The 25,097-nt window shown below is 35.5% G+C and overlaps 1 protein-coding gene across 1 annotated transcript in view; it reads left to right on the plus strand.

The window, feature by feature from the left end:
* The first annotated feature begins 2,789 nt into the window (after positions 1 to 2,789).
* The window catches only part of LOC137398190 (uncharacterized), a 187,580-nt gene continuing 165,272 nt past the window's right edge, over positions 2,790 to 25,097 (plus strand). The window contains exons 1-6 of the mRNA XM_068084297.1: positions 2,790 to 2,801; positions 3,092 to 3,185; positions 8,929 to 9,092; positions 9,356 to 9,457; positions 16,449 to 16,551; positions 17,019 to 17,207. Of these exons, the coding sequence (XP_067940398.1) occupies positions 2,790 to 2,801; positions 3,092 to 3,185; positions 8,929 to 9,092; positions 9,356 to 9,457; positions 16,449 to 16,551; positions 17,019 to 17,207 (664 nt within the window). The remainder of the gene's footprint in view (positions 2,802 to 3,091; positions 3,186 to 8,928; positions 9,093 to 9,355; positions 9,458 to 16,448; positions 16,552 to 17,018; positions 17,208 to 25,097) is intronic.

Genomic DNA, 25,097 nt, shown 5'->3' on the forward strand with positions numbered 1-25,097 from the left:
ATTTTCTGAATATTCCGATGCATCATTTTCAACCATGCTTATTTTTTATCTGTTAGCCGGTTAGGACAGCTTCTCGCCATGTGTCCTGTTCCGACCAAGCATAGCAAGTGATAGGTGACCTTTCATCATTTTTTCTTAGAGTGCCTGCCTCCCTGGTTAAGTTTCATCCTCTGTATCCTCTATTATACCCAGTTCCTCTATTTCTGAAGCAATCTTTTGAGATGTGTCTGAATCTATCGCATGTGTAGCATTGTACTCCTGATCTCCCTGTACCGATATTACCTTTGTTTCTTGCTCCTCCATCAGCTCTACCTCCTATCCTTTGTATTAACTCATCGTCTTCTTCTTCTCCTATTACTTGATCTATCGTTTCTTTTTCCCTTGTTGTTATTATCCCCGCTGCTATTGTGGCCGACTCGTACTGACTGCACCTAGCTCTTGCCTTCTCTAGGGTGATATTCTTCGTAAGTACCAACTTTTTTCTCATTTTATCATCATTCATACCCATTATCAAAACCTGCAGTATTAGATCTTTCTCTAACTCCAGCCTGCATTGTTTTGCTGCCCTTTCTATTCTTTCTACAGACCTGCATAAATCTTCACAATTATCCTGTTTCATAGTAAATAATCTGTGTCTCGTTGCTACTATATGTTCCTTCTCAGAAAAATAATCGTCAATTTTTTCTTTAATGTCGTCGTATTGCATGGCGTCGACCTCTATCTCCCATGTTTCAAAAATATCATACCCCTTCTCTCCCCTGCAGTCCAACAGAAATGCTGCCTTCTTTTGTTCTAAATCATATTCTTCTGATTCTACTTTTCTTGTCACTCTGGTGTGTTCCTTTCTTTTTAATCCTGCCGACACAATCGCCATCTCAAATCTCTTAATAAATCTCCTCCATCCTTCCAATTCAGCTCCTGTTTCTAGTCTCAGTTCGGGTGTCTTAACCCCCTTCCCAAAAATACTATTATTGTGTATGTCGCTCATTGAAAAGGTTATTATCCTCAATCCTTCACTATTGTGAAACTTATACTTTTTTATTTCTTTTTTCAACTATTATCCTTGCAAATACTCTCTTTAATCATCAATTATTCGCTATTGCCTAATAATTTGATTATTATCGCTACTATTATCGTTGACTTACTGGTTTACCTTGTAGTCGCCAGTCTTGACACCATCTAATGTACCTGGTTTAAGTTCCTAGTTCTTGCGTCCTACCTCTCTAGTTCTCGCAGTTAAGATGCGAGAACTAGAGAGGTAGGACATCTTGTCGCGAACCGGACATCCGGTTCTCCGCATCACAAAACAATAATAATAAACAATAATAATAAACAATAATAATAAACAATAATAATGAACAATATTATTGAACAATATTAATGAACAATAATAAACAATATTAATAGACAATAATAATAGACAATAATAATAAACAATAATAATAAACAATATTAATAATCAATATTAATAAACAATATTAATAAACAATAATAATAAACAATAATAATGAACAATAAAAATGAACAATTAAAATAAACAATAATAATAAACAATAATAATGAACAATAAAAATAAACAATAATAATAAACAATATTAATAAACAATAATAATAAACAATAATAATGAACAATAAAAATGAACAATAAAAATAAACAATAATAATAAACAATAATAATGAACAACAATAATAAACAATATTAATAAACAATAATAATAAACAATAATAATAAACAATAATAATGAACAATCATAATAAACAATAATAATGAACAATAATAATAAACAATATTAATGAACAATAATAAACAATATTAATAGACAATAAAAATAAACAATAATAATAAACAATAATAATGAACAATAAAAATGAACAATAAAAATAAACAATAATAATAAACAATAATAATGAACAATAAAAATAAACAATAATAATAAACATTAATAATCAATATTAATAAACAATAATAATAAACAATATTAATAAACAATAATAATAAACAATAATAATAAACAATAATAATAAACAATAATAATAAACAATAATAATAAACAATAATAATAAACAATAATAATAAACAATAATAATTAACAATAATAATGAACAATAATAATGAACAATAATAATAAACAATATTAATGAACAATATTAATAGACAATAAAAATAAACAATAATAAACAATATTAATAATCAATATGAATAAACAATAATAATAAACAATATTAATAAACAATAATAATGAACAATAATAATAAACAATAATAATGAACAATAATGATAAACAATAATAATAAACAATGATAATAAACAATGATAATAAACAATATTAATAATCAATAATAATAAACAATATTAATAAACAATAATAATGAACAATAATAATAAACAATAATAATGAACAATAATAATAAACAATAATAATGAACAATAATAATGAACAATAATAATAAATAATAATAATAAACCATAATAATGAGCAATAATAATAAACAATAATAATAAACAATAAAAATAAACAACTAATATGTTGTACTATAAACCACCAACCATATACCATTAGATTCAGAGTTTGCCAACAACTATACATGGCAATTACTTTTTTCAATGCGCATGCAACTGACCTTGATAGAGATCAAAAGATAATCTAGCTACCTGCTTATTGTATTCTCAACTACATGTAATTAATTTTATGATGCTATTACAACTCTATTTGAACAACTCTTTAATAATTTGTGGCCCTAGAAAGGGCCATCGGGGTGTGTAAAGTGATTTATGGGAGGATGCTAAGATGAACAAAGGAGTGAGTTCTTGGGTGGTCTCATAACCTCTGACAGCGCTGTGCGTGAAGCTTAAACTGACCTGCTCTCAGAGTACTCCTGTAAAGCAGGTATATGAGTAGAGTAAAGACAGCTCAGTTTGTCAGGTGCAGCCAATGAAATGCTTCCATGAACCATCTTTCAGTGCCAACGACTACTTCTATCTACCGCACGGCGAATACAGTAATTTAGTAAACTCTTCAGGTAAGCAGCAAGCTATTTGCCAAATTTTGGGACTTCCTATCCAAAACATTTCTTCCCTTTTCATTCTCAGGTGAGGCCGTTTAAATGGTGTGAAACGGACAAAGATTGTGTGTCTGCACCAATCGCATCTAAATATGGCAACCTTTCAAATTTCGTTGTCAAAGGTAAGCTATATCTTACCTTTACACATGCCCTTCTCAGTCACCTTTGCTCACGCTAGTGTTTTACCCACAACAACTGTCCTTGGTTTGACATCTTTGTTTTTACGCCTTTCCAAAAAAGGTTTTAGTGGAGCAGCCAGAATAAGATTTTGAAGGGTTGTTGATGCTCAACGGGTCAATTTTGTAATTATCTAAAAACTTCATACACCTTAATCAAAATTTTATGTGGTAGCGCGAAACAACAGAAAAAACTGCATTATTCACTGTATTTCCATGCTTCAAATATGCTTACTATATATGTAATTGTATGTGTATATCTACTTATCCTTTGTTGGTCGTATATGTAATTGTACATGTATATCTACTTATCCTTTGTTAGTCCTATATGTAATTGTACATGTATATTTACTTATCCTTTACTGGTCCTATATGTAATTGTATATGTATATCTACTAATCCTTTGTTGGTCCTATATGTAATTGTATATGTATACAGTCAAACATGGATAACTCGAACTTCAAGGGACCGAGCAAAAGTGTTCGAATTATCAGAGCATTCAAGTTATCAGAGCACTGTCACAAGTCCATATATTTACTTATTTATTAGTAGATACATGTACATACATATACAAACTATAATATAAATCAAAAGCACAAATGGCTTGTTTCAAATTAAATGCTTCTAATGTAAAGTTTAAAACGTTTTCATGAAAAAGTATAGAGATTTTTCTATCACTTGAGATTGGTTTGTTGTTTGAGGTGATGTTATTGCCAGGACGTTTTTCAGATTGACATTGGCAAAACTTGATCGTTGTTGAAATGCTCAAAAGAAAAGACATTTTTTCTTTTGGGGTTTTACCCACGATCAATTTTGCCGTTTTTTCTTGAAGTTTATGCAGATTACCTTACTTTACCTGGGATTCGTTAAGAGCAACACTCCGAGGCAGTTCAATTAGAAGTTTTACGAGGTTTTACGGTACATTCTATATCACTCACGCTTTTTTAATAGATACTTATTGAATGTACACACGTATTCTGTGTTTAGGTCAAACGATAAATATTTTTTTGTAGCTCAGACAACGTATATGTTTAATTACAACATTTTTTAAGACGTTTTAAACATTCAACATTCCGACGTTGATTCAACACGGAATCAACGTCGGAAAACTATTCATCACGGGCTAGCCGAGTCTCGCACTCAAGGATTTTCGCCACGCACATACAAAACAACATGCGATTTTTGTTTTGTATGTGCGTGGCGAAAATTCTTGCGTGCGTGACCCGGCTAGCCCGTGCTATTCATCATATCGCAGTATAAATCAAATTTCACCAAACTTTTAGAAAAATCGTTGACAAAACTATTTTGCCGATGGTGGTAATAACGACGCTTATGAATTACGAAAAGATGAAGTTTACCTCTATGGCTTTGAATAAAGTGATTTTCTAAAGCGAAAACAACCGTTTCGGTAGCTGTTGGGCAAAAAAACAGTTCAAATTAACAGTGTTGAGTTCGAGTTATCTATAGCAATTTATCATTACGTGGGAACGGACCAAAGGAAATGTTCGAATTAACCATGTGTTCGAGCTATCCGTGGACGAGTTATCCATGTTTGACTGTATTTACTTATCCTTTGTTGGTCCTATATGTAATTGTATATGTATATTTACTTATCCTTTACTGGTCCTATATGTAATTGTATATGTATATCTACTTATCCTTTACTGGTCCTATATGTAATTGTACATGTACATTTAATTATCCTTTACTGGTCCTATATGTAATTGTACATGTATATCTACTTATCTTTTACTGGTCCTTTATGTAATTTTATATATATATATATATAAATTTTGTTTCCTCACCCTGGATACCCCGTATGGGTGGTAAATTCTGCTCTAACTCGGGTCTCCTACCAGAGACCTGGGAGTTTGAGCACTCGCCTCAAGATCTTAGCTGTTCCCAATAGCGCACTTTTCTGCAACTCACCTGAGTTGATTGTTGTTGGTATTTGGGCAAGCCACATTTCATGTGCCGGTGTTATTGCGCCCAGTGCCCCAATGACTACTGGGATTACAGTTGTTCTTACATTCCAGCATTTTTCGATTTCTTCTCTAATAGGGAGATATTTCTCTACCTTTTCTTTTTCTTTGCTGGCTATATTGTAGTCATTGGGTACTGCTATATCTATTATAGTAGCCCTCTTGTTCTCCTTGTCTACCACCACTATATCTGGTTGGTTTGCTAGGACATGCTTGACAGTTTGGATGTAGAAGTCCCAGAGGATCTTAGCGCGGTCATTTTCATTCACCTTACCAGGAGCTTCCCACCAGTGTTGTGGTTAATTAAGGCCATACTCATCACATAGACTTCTATACACAATACCTGCGACATGATTATGCCGCTCAGTGTATGCGTTTCCTGCTAGCTGCTTGCATCCACTGATGATGTGTTGGATGGTCTCAGGTGCATCTTTGCACAGTCTGCATCTAGAATCGTCTCTAGTGTGATAGATTTTTGTTTGGAGTTGCCTTGTTGGGAGCACTTGCTCCTGGGCTGCCATGATTAGCGACTCTGTATTGGCCGTTAGGTTTCCTTTGTTCAGCCACATATATGTCTGGTGAAGATCGCCAACCTTAGATATTTGTCGGTGGTAAGCACCATGAAGAGGTTTCGTGTGTCAGTCAATTTCCTCATCATCAGGGCGTAGGTCCGTTGTAAGAGCAGCCGATTGAAATTCAGCTAGCAACTTATCTGAAGTGGCCATGAAGGCTGCATATGCTTCGATGTTTTGCTCCTCCTCTTTCGCTGTCTGCTGCACACTTTTGAGTCCCCTACCACCATCTTTCCTATCGAGATACAATCTAGTAGTATCAGATTTTGGGTGGAGTGCTCCATGCATGGTCAGCAGTTTACGAGTTGCTATATCTGTCTCTTTGATGGCTTTCTCTGTCCACTTTATTATGCCTGCTGGATATCGTACTACTGGCAGTGCGTAGGTATTTATTGCCATGACTTGGTTCTTGGCATTGAGCTGGCTTCGTAAGACCTGCCGAAGGCGTTTCTTGTATTCGGTAATGGCTTTGTGACGTACCTCGGCTTCGTGGTTGATGTTGCTTTGCATAATCCCCAAGTACTTGTACCCTTCTTCTATATCTTTGATGGTACCATTTGGCATTCTTAGGCCATCTGTGAGCATAGAATGGCCTTTCTTAAGAATTAGCCTTTCACATTTCTCAATACCGAAGGTCATTCCGATGTCCTTGCTGTATACCTGAGTGAGGTGTATTAGCGAATCAGTGTCCCTTTCTTTGTTAGCGTACAGCTTGATGTCATCCATGTAGAAGAGGTGGTTTATCTTGGTGCCACTCTTAAACTGGTACCCATATTGAGTCTCCTCCAATATATTGCTTAGAGGGTTTAGGCATATGCAGAAGAGCAGCGGTGATAAGGAGTCACCTTGATAGATGCCTCACTTGATTTTTACACTCACCAGCTTTTTGCCATTAGCCTTCAGTTCCGTCTTCCATTTGGTCATTGACATCTTGATGAATGCCACAAGAGCAGAGTGAACATTGTACATACTGAGGCACTCAAGTATCCAACTATGGGGAATTGAGTCATAGGCCTTTTTGTAGTCAATCCAAGCCATGGCAAGATTGGTTTGCCTTCTCCTGCTGTCTTGACAGACCGTCCGATCCACCAGTAACTGATGTTTGGCTCCTCGGGTGTTGCGTCCAATTCCTTTCTGAGCACTGGTCATATAGTGACTCATGTGCTCTTCCAGTTTGTCTGCAACTATTCCTGAGAGCAGTTTCCAGGTGGTGGGCAAGCATGTTATTGGTCGATAGTTCTTGGGAATCGGCCCCTGCTTTGGATCTTTTATCAGAAGTACAGTTCGTCCTTTGGTCAGCCATTCTGGATGGTCACCTTGTTCTATCAGGCATTCCATCTGTTTAGCCATTCTAGTGTGAAGTGATGTCAATTTCTTTAACCAGAAGGCTTGAATCATGTCATGGCCAGGTGCTGCCCAGTTTTTCATACGCTGCACTCTGCACTTGATGTCCTCTTCGCTGATGGTGAGTCCTTGCTGAGCCACAGTGTTTTGACGGCTGTCGTTAAGCCTCTTCAGCCAATTTGCAGTGGTGTTATGAGTAGTCCCTTTCTCCCAGATGTCCTTCCAGAACTTTGAAGTGCTAGATTGGGGAGGCTCAGACATTGGCCTCTGCAGTTCACCTTTGAACTGGGAATACACTCTAGATGGATTATTGATGAACAGTTCGTTCATTTTCTTGTTATCCCGTTTTTTGGTGTACCGCTTCACTCGTGCCGAGAGTGCTACTAGCTGCTGTTTGGCAGACTCTAGAGCTTCTAGCCGGGTCACGCGCGCAAGGATTTTCGCCACGCACATACAAAACAAAAACAGCATGTTGTTTTTGTTTTGTATTTGCGTGGCGAAAATCCTTGAGTGCGTAACCCGGCTAGCCCATGATGAATAGTTTTCCTACGTTGATTCCGTGTTGAATCAACGTCGGAAGGTTGAATGTTTAATACGTCTTGAAGATTGTTGTAATTAAATGTATACGTTGTCTGAGCTACAAAAAACTATTCATCGTTTGACCTAAACACAGAATACGTGTGTACATTCAATAAGTGTCCATTCAAAAAGCGTGAGTGATATACAATGTATCATAAACCTCGTAAAACTTTTAATTGAACTGCCTCGGAGTGTTGCTCTTAACGAATCTCAGGTAAAGTAATGTAATCTTTGCATAAACTTCAAGAAAAATCGGCAAAATTGATCGTGGGTAAAACGCTCAAAAGAAAAAGATGTCTTTTCTTTTGAGCATTTCAGCAACGATCAAGTTTTGCCAATGTCAATCTAAAAAACGTCCTTGCAATAACATCACCTCAAACAACAAACTAATCTCAAGTGATAGAAAAATCTCTATACTTTTTGATAAAAACGTTTTAAGCTTTACATTAGAAGCATTTAATTTGAAACAAGCCATTTGTGCTTTTGATTTATATTATAGTTTGTATATGTACATGTATCTACTAATAAATAAGTAAATACATGGACTTGTGATAGTGCTCTGATAACTTGAACGCTCTGATAATTCGAACACTTTTGCTCGGTCCCTTGAAGTTTGAGTTATCCGAGTTTCACTATATATATATATATATATATATATATATATGCATATATCATTTACTGGTCCTATGTGTAATTGTACATGTATATATACTTATCCTTTACTAGTCTCATATATAATTGTACATGTATATCTACTTATCCTTTACTGGTCCTATATGTAGTTGTATGTGTATATCTACTTATCCTTTGTTGGTCCTATATTTAATTGTACATGTATATCTACTTATCCTTTGCTGGTCCTGTATGTAATTGTACATGTATATCTATTTATCCTTTGTTGGTCCTATATGTATTTGTTCGTGTATATCTACTTATCGTTTGTTGGTCCTATATGTAATTGTATATGTATGTATACTTCTAAAATGAATTAGCCAAAGTGATCATAATATTGGTGAAAAACAAGTATTTTTAATATGAGGTCACAAAGGTTTAATTTTTTGTTAGTTGTTTGAAAGACTCAACATCCTCAGAATTAATCGCTCGCTCTGTGAGTTTGTATTTTTATTGTAAAGCCAATACTCTCAATACTCTCAAATGTCTCATCAAATCGCTGTTACGCTCCACTCAGGAAACAAAATGATTCCATTGCAGGTGCTGACTACAAACCTGAGGAACGACCCAACCTGTCTATCTCCTCAACAAATGACGCACTCGTGAGATTTCAAGTAGCTCCCAAACTTCATTATATACTTTTCTACATTCTCCAATTCCAGAAGAATACCTCTGGTTCTGAAACAGTTAATATTGTCACAAAGGTCTGGATCGTACCTTTCTTTGTCTGTCCGTCGATGAAGATGGGTAGTTGCCGTAACAGTTGGTGATTTTGTTATGGCTTAGACTAGGGAGTTAAGCTTGCTCATTGTTATTCTCGCTAAATTTTATATCACATTCGGATAATCAAGGTTTTTAATTGCCATACAGGCTTTTCTAAAACTAGTATACTAAAACTGTGTCAAATAAAAAATATTTAGGATTTGTCTACTTTTGGATGAAACAAACAGTTGGTGTCTATTTTTAGGTCTACCCAGAGGCGCGAGACGACTGGTACTGGACAAACTTCACTCTAAATGGAAAGAATTTGTTGGAGGTTTTCAAACCTGATGATGTAATCGTTGTAGAGGTGAAAGGCTATAGTAGTTGCTAGCTGTAATACGTGTTTTCAAATTTCTATTAAAATAATCATAAATGCATCGTAAAGCCTCTAATTGAATGTCAATTGCGCTCTATTTTTGAACTCTTCTCTCTCATAGGGGCGTTCAAATAGAGGTGGCATTCAAATAGAGGTGGCATTCAAATAGAGGTGGCATTCAAATAGAGGTGGCATTCAAATAGAGGTGGCATTCAAATAGAGGTGGCATTCAAATAGAGGTGGCATTCGAATAGCGGCTGGCGTTCAATTAGAGCTTTTGAAGCGTGTAGGACTGTCTCGCACATGTAAACCTATTAAATGTACTGCTAAACTTCTACCTTTACATACACATTTTTGACATGCAACTTTAAATTTTAATGCAGGTTTTTTTCAACACACGAAGCAATCTTTGATAACATGTCTGAAGTTTTTTATTATTTGAATGCTACACATATAACTAGCATGCTATGTTTGTATATATATTCTATATTTATATACATAATAGACGTTCCTATAACAACCAACAATTACTGTAAATCCTTGTGTATAAGCCGCACTCGTGAACTTAATGTTACATATAATGAAAAATTATAAATATACTATATAAAAGAATTACATAAAATATTAATAAATTTAAATAAGATTGTTTTATTATGTGGTTATTAATACAATTTTAACTAATCGTTAAAACGTACAATGATTAAAAATTATTTATTCAGCAATAAAACGCTAGGAATTACAAAATACTTGTACGGGCGTAATGAGGTCATTAGTTGAGGTCAATGTCATGTGACATCGCCTGCTTTGGGTTTCGTTCATTGGATTGGTTTTTGATTATGTCAAAAACTGCTGAAAAATGTCGCTTGGTAGTTTTGAAAGCGATATTCACAAATTTCAGTTAAAACTGCGGCGTCATTTTCTGTCGTACTCCATGACATGATTTACAAAATGTGCTTGCAGATTTGGTACTTGTTTACTGCAGTTTACTGAATGCGTAACACTTTCTTTGGACTGATGAGAGCTCTCATTGGTTGATTGTCAGCCAACATGTGACAACAGACACAGGCAGTAGACTTGACAAATGACTCGCATGGCTAGGTTGAATTAAATGTGTTAAGTGAATGCAAAAAAGGCAGGCTCAGCTCGTAAACACTCTATCCTAGTAACTCCAACAAATTCAATGTCCAAAATTATGTAAAACGAAAATATATGTTTACTATTCTAAAACCGCTGTCTGTCTGTTCATCTGTCCATCCGTTTTTCCAGAGCCGAGGTTAGAGCTTAAATTAAAATAGCGGTTTCATCAAGACTCAAATTCGGGATATTCAGCTTGGTAGACCAGAAAAAGAGAAACCGATATTATTAAGGCTAACTATGAAACCCTTGTTATACAAATCTCTCTTGAGTCACGGCAAGTCTGTTTCCTGCTTCCGCGGTGTCTTACTGGTGTAACTTCTGGTGGTGAAACACCGCTAGTCACCCGATACCAGATACACCACCAGTCACCTGATACCAGATATGCCTCTAGTCACCTGATACCAGATACACATTTAGTCACCTGATACTAGATACACCTCCAGTCACCTGATGCCAGATACACCACCAGTCACCTGATACCAGATACGCCTCTAGTCACCTGATACCAGATACACCTCTAGTCACCTGATACCAGATATGCCTCCAGTCACCTGATACCAGACATGCCTCCAGTCACCGGATGCCAGACACACCACTACTCACCTGATGCCAGATACACTACCAGTCACCTGATGCCAGAAACACCACCAGTCACCTGATGCCAGATACGCCACAACACACCTGATGCCAGATACACTACCAGTCACCTGATGCCAGATACACCACCAGTCACCTGATGCCAGATACACCACCAGTCACCTGATGCCAGATACACCTCCAGTCACCTGATGCCAGATACGCCACAAGTCACCTGAGAAATGTGAAAGTACGAAAGAGACCTGTCATGACTCCAGAGCAAAATGTCAACCTGGAAAAAGAAGTAACTTCAACCTATCCCGACACTAGTTATTTGTAACAATTCATACTTTTTGGTGCGTAAATGAATGTCGATCCATTGTAAGCCGAGTTTCGATAATCGCAAATGCTATCAAATACTATACTATAAATCTGAAAGTTCATAAGTTATGTAATAGTAATCCATCAAATGCTACAAATATATATTCAAGAACAAGTGACATAAACAAACCGTATTTATAATACATTCAGAAACAAAAACTTTTGCATCCCCTACTCGGCCAGTTGCATTCGAATTGCTGATTTCGCTTGAAATCATTTCATAGTTTTCTGGCTGTTCAATACTTTCCACAATGTCTGCTGATCTCAACTCTTCTTCTTCTGCACTGCTTAACTTGTCAATTTTAGTGTCCAAACAGCTTAATTATCACAGCAATACTTTTACGTGTCGCTATTTAAACTACATTTTACCTAAAAAATGATAAACCTTTAGACGCATGCATAACCTTCAGTCTTTTCAAATGACAAGCACAATTTCTCTACTCTGAATCTTTAGCTATGTTCATTGTTTGCTTCGAAACATCTTGGAATTTTAATAAACGAGTTTCTGTGATTTCAAATTAATTAAGCTACAAAAGAGAACTCTAAACTCGGATTTGAATATACCGTACTTTTAGGACTATAAACAGCACCCCTATATAAGCCGTATCTGCTTTATTTTCCAAAAAACGATAATAAAACAATACATAGGCTGCACCTTTGTATAGGCTGCAGAACTCAGGACGGTGCTTTTTAACGCGGCAGCAACTTTGCGTTTTAAAACGATGCTTTTAACCTAGTGTCTAACGGAACAGTACCATTAGGCATTGTTTCGTATTTTCTTTCACCGATAGAGGCGCACTAACCAGAGATTCTGGTTAATGCGCCCTAGCGGTGAAAGAAAAAGCCACAGAATAGCCGCACCCTTATATAAGCCGCTTGGCTCAAATCGTCAAAAAATGTAGCGGCTAATGGTCCGAAAAATACGGTAGCCTAAAAATTCCATCATAATTGTCATAAATATAATAAACCCTACTATATCTATGGTAATTGGTTTACGGGTTTTTCACATACGTCTGAGTAACACGACTGCATTAAAGATGTAGTTGCGTCAAATTTGAGTTGATTTTAAAAGAAAGTATTTTTCTATGTCTATCAGTTGATTTGTTTGTTGTGTTAGGCGATCTCATTGTCAAGATATTTGAAGATTAAAATCGAAAAGACTCAATCGCGGTAGAAACGCTCAGGGCAAAAACCATGCCCAGACTTGCCCAAAGTGATGTAATGCGTGATACAACCTGTCACTAACTCTCGTAATCACATCGGCTATTGCGATAAAAGTCTAGTCCTACGTGGCTATATTGGCATAAATTTTATCTTATATTTGCTCGTGTTTGCTAGAATAAAATTTTAAATCCAGCTACAGATACATTATTACCAATGTCTCAAACGCCTCAAACAAAGCAAATTAAAAGCTTGTCATATTAGCTTTTTCTAAATGCTGTGTAAACATCTTAGTACCGACTACCAATTCTACCGGTCTACGGTAATTCTGCCAAGCAAACTATGTAGAAAACGGTCTTTGTATCGGCACACTTCCGTCGCTACCCGCACTAATGATATACAGATCTCCAAAAGTCCCGCCCACAGGATGCCCACTGTCTATCCTTGGGGAGGTGCTGTATATCATTGCCCACACCGAAAACTGCTTTCTTACTAAGTAAAATAAGCTAGCTGTGTCTTTGAAAAGATTATGTGGCGAAACAAACTACATCCCTAAAAGTCATGTACATTGTATAGTCGACTGTCAACGTTATCGAGTCATTATTGGTATCAATTTGTAGAAAAAAAATTCACTGGTCACATTTGATTTGTTGATTCAAGTACTAAATCAATGGTCGAGCTATGCAAAAACGCCGGTCCAGGCAGCTCTGATTGCACTTCATAAATCCATCTATTAGACAAGATTTCAGCACAGGTGTCAACGGGGCTATGATGCATTCAATGTTCCGGAAATCATGTTTTGCATTATCTTCAACAATATTATTTTATTATATAATTTTTACAGGCAAAAAATTTTCGTCTCAGCAAAGCTTTTATTAAAAATATCCATCAAGTCGTGGCCACTCACATAGTTTCAGCTAATACAATAAGACAAACTCATCTACTGCAGCAAACTCAAACAAAACATCATGGTTTATGCAGCACACATTCAAGTCTCTCTTCCCCATTTATGACAGTTTTCACACTGACAAAGCTGCTTCGGCTGGTGGGACCACATAAACATCCTGTAATCAATAAAACAAATTCAATAAATATATGTCATTCATAGATACGTCATTGTAACACGTATCTACTGATCAATCGATTTTCTTCACTTTCAACTAGTGAGAAGTGAACATCTAAAGTCAAATCATAAATCTAATTTACTAGATGAAACTGCCAAAGAAAATTAGACAAAAATATAGCTAGGTGAAACGATAAAAGATAATAACTATGATTGGTGATAGCATTAGGTTATAATATGATTAATTAGTACATGTATTAATAAGTACTAAAGTTATTACCTTTGGTATATTCATCAATCTAAGCCATTGTATTGCTAGATGCTATGGATTAAAAAGGAGCCATCAAGAACTCACTGTACATACGTCTCTTGCATGCGCAGGAAATTACATTATAACCTCAAACAATGAAATATAATCTGAATGTAAACTCAACAGTATATCTATAGGAGACTCAAAGTAAAAGATGAATTTACCTCCATTCTCTTATCTTCCTCCGTAGCACATTAACCACCTGATGCCCAGAAAACTCGAAGTCACCTTCGCAGTAACTTTACAATAATTTTTAGAATTTTGTTATTCGTCAATAAAGCGTGTCGATCGAGTAATTCATTAAAGTAACGGTGTTAATTAATTTAGTAAATATCGATGTCCATGCGATTTAATAATAGAGTAAAATCCCTAAATTTGAGATCACAGACAACGCGTTTTACGAGTGATATTTATTTTCAAAGCTATCAGCAAGCATGAAACTATTAGTAATGAAATGTTTTGTCTAAAGTAATAGTCTATTTTACTGATTTTATATATATACCAGCGGAATGCCCGGCGTTGCGCGAGTATTAAAAATTGGCTTATAAACAGTGAAAGGTAATGTAGTTGCTTACCACTTGCCATTAGCCTGGCACATTGCCAATGGCTAATTTGAGTAGACTAGCAACTTACTAATTAGAGCTGTTAGAGCAAGCTTAAAGAATAGAGAAAGCATAATATTATTATGCTTTATTAGTTATCTTGAGGTGTTGACTGATGTTCTAAAAAAAGAATCAAGAAAATTGACCCACTAGAAGCTGAGATATAGCCAGCCAAACACAGGTCTACCTAATAAAGAATCAGAGGAAAACCCTTCGAAAATCCCGAAAACTGTGACGTATAAAATCGAATTAATGTTCATGTGCCGGAGTTGTGCACCCTTACCGCCGTTACGCATAATGATTGTTTTGGCTACGAGATGTGAAAAGCTACTCGCGATAGTAAATAATTTACAGACTAGCTCTGGTTTCTCAGGAAAATCAAGCAAACATTATGTGGTAAAGGCATTTGCCCACAACCCCTCGACGTGATTTGTCAAAACAGAAGAGCATATTTTGACTATTGTGCTTCTAATTTTAACTCGATCTCTACGGATATGCTCCGAAGATCCTTTGTTCAACGAACGGCGCGTGTATAGTCTATATGCGACATCCGCGATTGCAAGTCGTTTAGAATAAGAAATGAGAATGTGAATTTTTGTTTATTCATCATTTTTCTATTGTGTATCTACCGCAGCATTTAGTTGATTTTCATGATTATCGTCACTATTAACGGACTGTAAGTTCACTACAGCCATAATCTTAAAAAGAATAACTTGACCGTGCTGCTCTTGCTGTAAAAAAAGAAAACGATAACTTTTGATTTGATTTTTCTATTGATCTATTATCTTATCTATGATTATTTTTTATGATAAATATTATAATCAATGCATATTATACAAAATAATAATATAACTGTGTATAGAATAAATGATGTAACTAATATAATTTGTAGAAATTGATAGCAGAATGTTGCGAAATAATAGATGCGTGTAATTATTTTATTCTAAAACTAATCTACACGTCAGAGGGACTGGTTCGGAATTCTCAGAGCAATGATTGTTAGGCTCAATTTGATTGTTCTATACTTTCAGGGATTAAACCAATTAAAACGCCGTGATTGTTATAGGAGAGCGCATTAGTTGGCTTAATTGACCAATGGCACACGAGTCGATTTCATACGTCATATATTGATGACTACCAAAAAACTTATGTTTTTTGGTAGACCTGTGTTTGGCTGGCTATATCTCAGCTTCTGGTTGGTCAATTTCCTTTGTTTTTTTTTTAGAACATCAGTCAACACCTCAGGATAAATAATAAAGCATAAAAATATTATGCTTTCTCTATTCTTTAAATCACGTTGCGTAGAGCATAGCGGTGCTTTCACCCAGATAGTCACACATATCACCCCAGATATATCTATTAATCTCGTGTAGCGCAATGGTTTAGCTTCATCTGGTGAAGGGGAGGTTTTGAGATCAAATTTTCTGCAAAACAAATTCAAAAACAAAAGCAAAACAAATATTTTAACAGCTATAGCCTGACATACCAAAAGACATTTACACACACCAACACTGAGAAATATATATATATATATATGACACTTACAGCTATCAAACTGCGGACTGCGCATTGGAAAACAAAACATGTGTAGACCAGCTGTATGCATACCCGATTGCCTTTCATCTACTTTGTATAGGCATGTCACTGAAATCTGTATGAATTGTTTGTACATGTATTTAAGAACTTACATGGTTACATAGCTAGCATGAGTATAAGCACCTATAACTATAGATGTCTATACTCTGTATGCAGGTAAAACCACAGATGGCATTATGTCCTGTCGCAGGCCTTTGTGATATTGCTGGAGAGTGTAGACCTTGTTCTACAAGCAGGTCTTTAGGAGAAATAGTTCAAGGTAAATTTGTTTGAATTTGGTGAATTATCTACTCCTGATTATTACTATTTGTTATGATGTATGTATGCTTTGCTATATACTAGCATGCTGTTTAAAGTTTTACCTTTGTCTATATATGATATTGTACTGTACATAGTTATATTATTGCTGTTTGAAGTATTACCTTTGTCTATATATAATATTGTACTGTGTTTAGTTATGTTATTACTCTGTTTGAAGTATTACTTTTGTCTGTATATGATAGTTTAATTTGTACTGTATGTTTACATTGTAGACACCTTCTTACCAACTAAGGTTAACTCTCATTGAGCTCTCTTAGACTTTTAGTGCTTGTTTCTTTCTTTCCATCTGCCTGTGGATACCCAACCCAATTATAGTGCTTTATATGGCTCCGCTAAATGGTATTCACCATTACTTCCAGGAAGTACGCAAAGCACTCCATCTACATACTCTCTCTCTCTCTGTAGACACAAGTACAGGAGAGCAAACAATTGGGATTGTGGCAGCAGTCCTCATGTTCATTGTCATAGTAGTTTTTGGCCTAATCACATTCATCTTGATTCGGAGGAGGCGCCGTTTACATCACGACTATGACTGTACACCTAAACTTTTCTTTTCTACAAAGAGATCAAATTACATGGCTCCTAAACCTGAAGGTAAGCAAAGAGAGCCCAGTACATGGCTCCTAATCCTGAAGGTGGGCAAGTAGATCCCAGTACATGGCTCCCAATCCTGAAGGTAAGCAAAGAGACCCCAATACATGGCTCCCAATCCTGAAGGTAAACAAAGAGACCCCAGTACATGGCTCCTAAACCTGAAGGTAAGCAAAGAGAGCCAAGTACATGGCTCCCAATCCTGAAGGTAAACAAAGAGACCCCAGTACATGGCTCTCAATTCTGAAGGTAAACAAAGAGATTCCAGTACATGGCTCCCAATCCTGAAGGTAAACAAAGAGACTCCAGTACATGGCTCCCAATCCTGAAGGTAAGCAAAGAGACCCCAGTACATGACTCCCAATCCTGAAGGTAAACAGAGAGATCCCAGTACATGACTCCCAATCCTAAAGGTAAGCAAAGAGACTCCAGTACATGACTCCCAATTCTGAAGGTAAGCAAAGAGACCCCAGTACATGGCTCTCAATTCTGAAGGTAAGCAAAGAGATCCCAGTACATGGCTCCCAATCCTAAAGGTAAGCAAAGAGACTCCAGTACATGACTCCCAATTCTGAAGGTAAGCAAAGAGACCCCAGTACATGGCTCTCAATTCTGAAGGTAAGCAAAGAGACCCCAGTACATGGCTCCCAATCCTGAAGGTAAACAAAGAGATACCAGTGCATGGCTCCCAATCCTGAAGGTAAACAAAGAGACCCCAGTACATGGCTCCCAATCCTGAAGGTAAACAAAGAGATCCTAGTACATGACTCCCAACCCTGAAGGTAAACAAAGAGATCCCAGTACATGACTCCCAATTCTGAAGGTAAGCAAAGAGACCCCAGTACATGGCTCTCAATTCTGAAGGTAAGCAAAGAGACCCCAGTACATGACTCCCAATCCTAAAGGTAAGCAAAGAGAGCCAAGTACATGGCTCCTGATCCTGAAGGTAAACAAAGAGACCCCAGTACATGGCTCCTAATCCTGAAGGTAAGCAAAGAGATCCGAGTACATGGCTCCCAATCCTGAAGGTAAGCAAAGATATACCAGTACATGGCTCCTTATCCTGAAAGTAACCAAAGAGATCCGAGTACATGGCTCCCAATCCTGAAGGTAAACAAAGAGACCCCAGTACATGGCTCCCAATCCTGAAGGTAAACAAAGAGATCCTAGTACATGACTCCCAACCCTGAAGGTAAACAAAGAGATCCCAGTACATGACTCCCAATTCTGAAGGTAAGCAAAGAGACCCCAGTACATGGCTCTCAATTCTGAAGGTAAGCAAAGAGACCCCAGTACATGACTCCCAATCCTAAAGGTAAGCAAAGAGAGCCAAGTACATGGCTCCTGATCCTGAAGGTAAGCAAAGAGATCCCAGTACATGGCTCCTAATCCTGAAGGTAAGCAAAGAGATCCGAGTACATGGCTCCCAATCCTGAAGGTAAGCAAAGATATACCAGTACATGGCTCCTTATCCTGAAAGTAAACAAAGAGATCCGAGTACATGGCTCCCAATCGTGAAGGTAAGCAAACAGACCCCAGTACATGGCTCCCAATCGTGAAGGTAAGCAAAGAATTCTACGGGCATGAGTACTCGGTTCGTGTGTTACCACCTCCTTTGTGTATTAACATGTGTCATTTAACTATGTTATATAGCTAGCCTCTAGCTGCCTAATCGAATATGTTATATAGCTGCCCTCTAGCTGCCTATTTGAATATGTTATGTAGCTGGCATCTAGCTGCCTAGGTGAATAGAAGTGTCAGCTTGATGTTCCAGTGTCTTGCACGCATATATTAGACCAGTGTATCTATATATGGTAGACCAGTGTATTTATATAAGATAGACCAGTGTATCTATATATATTGTACCAGTGTATCTATATATGGTAGACCAGTGTATCCATATATGGTAGACTAGTGTATCTATATGTGGAAGACCAGTGTATCTATATATGGTAGACTAGTGTATCTATATATGTTAGACTAGTGTATCTATATATGTTAGACTGGTGTATCTATATATGATAAACCAGTGTATCTATATATGGTAGACCAGTGTATCTATATATGGTAGACCAGTGTCTCTATATATGGTAGACCAGTGTATCTATATATGGTAGACCAGTGTATCTACCTATATATGTTAGACCAGTGTGTATATATATGGTAGACTAGTGTATCTATATATGGTAGACCAGTGTATCTATATATGTTAGACTAGTGTATCTATATATGTTAGACTGGTGTATCTATATATGATAGACCAATGTATCTATATATGGTAGACCAGTGTATCTATATATGGTAGACCAGTGTCTCTATATATGGTAGACCAGTGTATCTATATATGGTAGACCAGTGTATCTATATATGGTAGACCAGTGTATCTATATATGGTATACCAGTGTATCTATATATGGTAGACCAGTGTATCTATATATGGTAGACCAGTGTATCTATATATGATAGACCAGTGTATCTATAAATGGTAGACCAGTGTATCTATATATGGTACACCGGTGTATATATATATGGTAGACCAGTGTATTTATATATGGTAGACCAGTGTATCTATATATGGTAGACCAGTGTATCTATATATAGTAGACTAGTGTATCTATATATGGTAGACTAGTGTATCTATATATGTTAGACCAGTGTATCTATATATGGTAGATCAGTGTATTTATATAAGATAGACCAGTGTATCTATATATATTGTACCAGTGTATCTATATATGGTAGACCAGTGTATCCATATATGGTAGACTAGTGTATCTATATATGGTAGACTAGTGTATCTATATATGTTAGACTAGTGTATCTATATATGATAGACCAGTGTATCTATATATGTTAGACCAGTGTATCTATATATGGTAGACCAGTGTATTTATATAAGATAGACCAGTGTATCTATATATATTGTACCAGTGTATCTATATATGGTAGACCAGTGTATCCATATATGGTAGACTAGTGTATCTATATGTGGAAGACCAGTGTATCTATATATGTTAGACTAGTGTATCTATATATGTTAGACTAGTGTATCTATATATGATAGACCAGTGTATCTATATATGGTAGACCAGTGTATCTATATATGGTAGACCAGTGTCTCTATATATGGTAGACCAGTGTATCTATATATGGTATACCAGTGTATCTATATATGGTAGACCAGTGTATCTACCTATATATGTTAGACCAGTGTGTATATATATGGTAGACTAGTGTATCTATATATGGTAGACCAGTGTATCTATATATGTTAGACTAGTGTATCTATATATGTTAGACTGGTGTATCTATATATGATAGACCAGTGTATCTATATATGGTAGACCAGTGTATCTATATATGGTAGACCAGTGTCTCTATATATGGTAGACCAGTGTATCTATATATGGTAGACCAGTGTATCTATATATGGTAGACCAGTGTATCTATATATGGTATACCAGTGTATTTATATATGGTAGACCAGTGTATCTATATATGGTAGACCAGTGTATCTATATATGATAGACCAGTGTATCTATAAATGGTAGACCAGTGTATCTATATATGGTACACCGGTGTATATATATATGGTAGACCAGTGTATTTATATATGGTAGACCAGTGTATCTATATATGGTAGACCAGTGTATCTATATATAGTAGACTAGTGTATCTATATATGGTAGACTAGTGTATCTATATATGGTAGACCAGTGTATCTATATATGGTAGACCAGTGTATCTATATATGGTATACCAGTGTATTTATATATGGTAGACCAGTGTATCTATATATGGTAGACCAGTGTATCTATATATGATAGACCAGTGTATCTATAAATGGTAGACCAGTGTATCTATATATGGTACACCGGTGTATATATATATGGTAGACCAATGTATTTATATATGGTAGACCAGTGTATCTATATATGGTAGACCAGTGTATCTATATATAGTAGACTAGTGTATCTATATATGGTAGACCAGTGTATCTATATATGGTAGACCAGTGTATTTATATAAGATAGACCAGTGTATCTATATATATTGTACCAGTGTATCTATATATGGTAGACCAGTGTATCCATATATGGTAGACTAGTGTATCTATATGTGGAAGACCAGTGTATCTATATATGGTAGACTAGTGTATCTATATATGTTAGACTAGTGTATCTATATATGATAGACCAGTGTATCTATATATGGTAGACCAGTGTATCTATATATGGTAGACCAGTGTCTCTATATATGGTAGACCAGTGTATCTATATATGGTAGACCAGTGTATCTACCTATATATGTTAGACCAGTGTGTATATATATGGTAGACTAGTGTATCTATATATGGTAGACCAGTGTATCTATATATGTTAGACTAGTGTGTCTATATATGGTAGACCAGTGTATCTATATATGATAGACCAGTGTATCTATATATGTTATACCAGTGTTTTTATATATGATAGACCAGTGTATTTATATATGGTAGATCAGTGTATCTATATATGGTAGACCAGTGTATCTATATATGGTAGACCAGTGTATCTATATATGGTAGACCAGTGTATCTATATATGGTAGATCAGTGTATCTATATATGGCAGACCAGTGTATCTATATATGGTAGATCAGTGTATCTATATATGGTAGACCAGTGTATCTATATATGGTTGACCAGTGTATCTGTATATGGTAGACCAGTGTATCTATATATGGTAGACCAGTGTATCTATATATGGTAGATCAGTGTATTTATATATGGTAGATCAGTGTATCTATATGTGGTAGACCAGTGTATCTATATATGGTAGACCAGTGTATCTATATATGGTAGACCAGTGTATCTATATATGGTAGACCAGTGTATCTATATATGGTAGACCAGTGTATCTATATATGGTAGACCAGTGCATCTATATATGGTAGACTAGTGTATCTATATATGGTAGACCAGTGTATTTATATATGGTAGACCAGTGTATCTATATATGGTAGACCAGTGTATCTATATATGGTAGACAAGTGTATCTATATATGGTAGATCAGTGTATCTATATATGGTAGACCAGTGTATCTATATATGGTAGATCAGTGTATTTATATATGGTAGATCAGTGTATCTATATGTGGTAGACCAGTGTATCTATATATGGTAGACCAGTGTATCTATATATGGTAGACCAGTGTATCTATATATGGTAGACCAGTGTATCTATATATGGTAGACCAGTGTATCTATACATGGAAGACCAGTGTATCTATATATGGTAGACCAGTGTATCTGTATATGGTAGACCAGTGTATCTATATATGGTTGACCAGTGTATCTGTATATGGTAGACCAGTGTATCTATATATGGTAGACCAGTGTATCTATATATGGTAGACCAGTATATCTATATATGGCAGACCAGTGTATCTACATATGGTAGACCAGTTTATCTATATATGGTAGACCAGTGTATCTATACATGGTAGACCAGTGTATCTATATATGGTAGATCAGTGTATCTATATATGGTAGACCAGTGTATCTATATATGGTAGATCAGTGTATCTATATATGGTAGATCAGTGTATCTATATGTGGTAGACCAGTGTATCTATATATGGTAGACCAGTGTATCTATATATGGTAGACCAGTGTATCTATATATGGTAGACCAGTGTATCTATATATGGTAGACCAGTGTATCTATATATGGTAGATCAGTGTATTTATATATGTTAGATCAGTGTATCTATATGTGGTAGACCAGTGTATCTATATATGGTAGACCAGTGTATCTATATATGGTAGACCAGTATATCTATATATGGCAGACCAGTGTATCTACATATGGTAGACCAGTTTATCTATATATGGTAGACCAGTGTATCTATATATGGTAGATCAGTGTATCTATATATGGTAGATCAGTGTATCTATATATGGTAGACCAGTGTATCTATATATGGTAGATCAGTGTATTTATATATGTTAGATCAGTGTATCTATATGTGGTAGACCAGTGTATCTATATATGGTAGACTAGTGTATCTATATATGGTAGATCAGTGTATCTATATATGTTAGACTAGTGTATCTGTATATGGTAGACCAGTGTATGTATATATGGTAGACCAGTATATCTATATATGGTAGACCAGTATATCTATATATGGTAGACCAGTGTATCTATATATGGTAAACCAGTGTATCTATATATGGTAGACCAGTGTATTTATATATGGTAGACCAGTGTATCTATATATGGTAGACCAGTGTATCTATATATGGTAGACCAGTGTATCTATATATGTTAGACCAGTGTATCTATATATGGTAGACTAGTGTATCTATATATGTTATACCAGTGTATCTGTATATGGTAGACCAGTGTATCCATATATGGTAGACCAGTGTATCTATATATGGTAGACCAGTGTAGCTATATATGGTAGACCAGTGTATCTATATATGGTAGACCAGTGTATTTATATATGGTAGATCAGTGTATCTATATGTGGTAGACCAGTGTATCTATATATGGTAGACTAGTGTATCTATATATGGTAGATCAGTGTATCTATATATGGTAGACCAGTGTATCTATATATGGCAGACCAGTGTATCTACATATGGTAGACCAGTTTATCTATATATGGTAGACCAGTGTATCTATATATGGTAGATCAGTGTATCTATATATGGTAGATCAGTGTATCTATATATGGTAGACCAGTGTATCTATATATGGTAGATCAGTGTATTTATATATGTTAGATCAGTGTATCTATATGTGGTAGACCAGTGTATCTATATATGGTAGACTAGTGTATCTATATATGGTAGATCAGTGTATCTATATATGTTAGACTAGTGTATCTGTATATGGTAGACCAGTGTATGTATATATGGTAGACCAGTATATCTATATATGGTAGACCAGTATATCTATATATGGTAGACCAGTGTATCTATATATGGTAAACCAGTGTATCTATATATGGTAGACCAGTGTATTTATATATGGTAGACCAGCGTATCTATATATGGTAGACCAGTGTAGCTATATATGGTAGACCAGTGTATCTATATATGGTAGACCAGTGTATTTATATATGGTAGATCAGTGTATATATAAATAAAACATGAAATGAATAAAACATGAAAAACAAATTGATTAATTTTTTAAATAAATTAATAATATACATTATACATACATTGTACTGTATTGTTTTATGTACCAGTCCACACCAGTAAACTAAACACTTGAATTTTTTTGCCAATGTAGGTTTTTCAGTTTTTTCTACTTCCTTGCCATTACTAGATGGTTGTCCCACTTGAACGCTGATCTCGTGCATGGCCTCGAACTCTTTCAAATCGGCAGTTTTAAGAGGACTGACGACTCTTTGGAGTCGTCAGTCCTCAGCACCTCCTTGTGTTTGCTTAAACGAATTTCTTGATTTTAATATCAATAATCGCAATTGGTAATTGATTGCAACCATATTTCTTGGCAATATTAACAATACAGGGCCTTCTTTCTATTTATTTATGACCTCTAATTTTCTTGTCATAGAAATCATTGTTCCTTTGTCTTGTAACGTTTGTGTCAGTGTCATATTCCATAGCTAACGAATTAAATATAAATACTTGTAGTTATATACGTTTGCTGAATTAAATATGTGGATGTTTATTTTTAACATAAATATGATTGTACTAGCTGAATGCCTGGCATTTAATGGATGTTAAACTTTCGAAAAAAAGATTTACTACAGGTAGATAAGCCGTTCTTATTTCTTTAAAATTTCTAGTATTTTATAATAACATTTGTTCTTATGTATTTATTTTATTGGTTTATTGAAGTTGTGAGATATTTTTATCTTTTAACCTCAGTAGTT

Source organism: Watersipora subatra, chromosome 6, assembly GCF_963576615.1.
Source record: "Watersipora subatra chromosome 6, tzWatSuba1.1, whole genome shotgun sequence".
NCBI lineage: Eukaryota > Metazoa > Bryozoa > Gymnolaemata > Cheilostomatida > Watersiporidae > Watersipora > Watersipora subatra.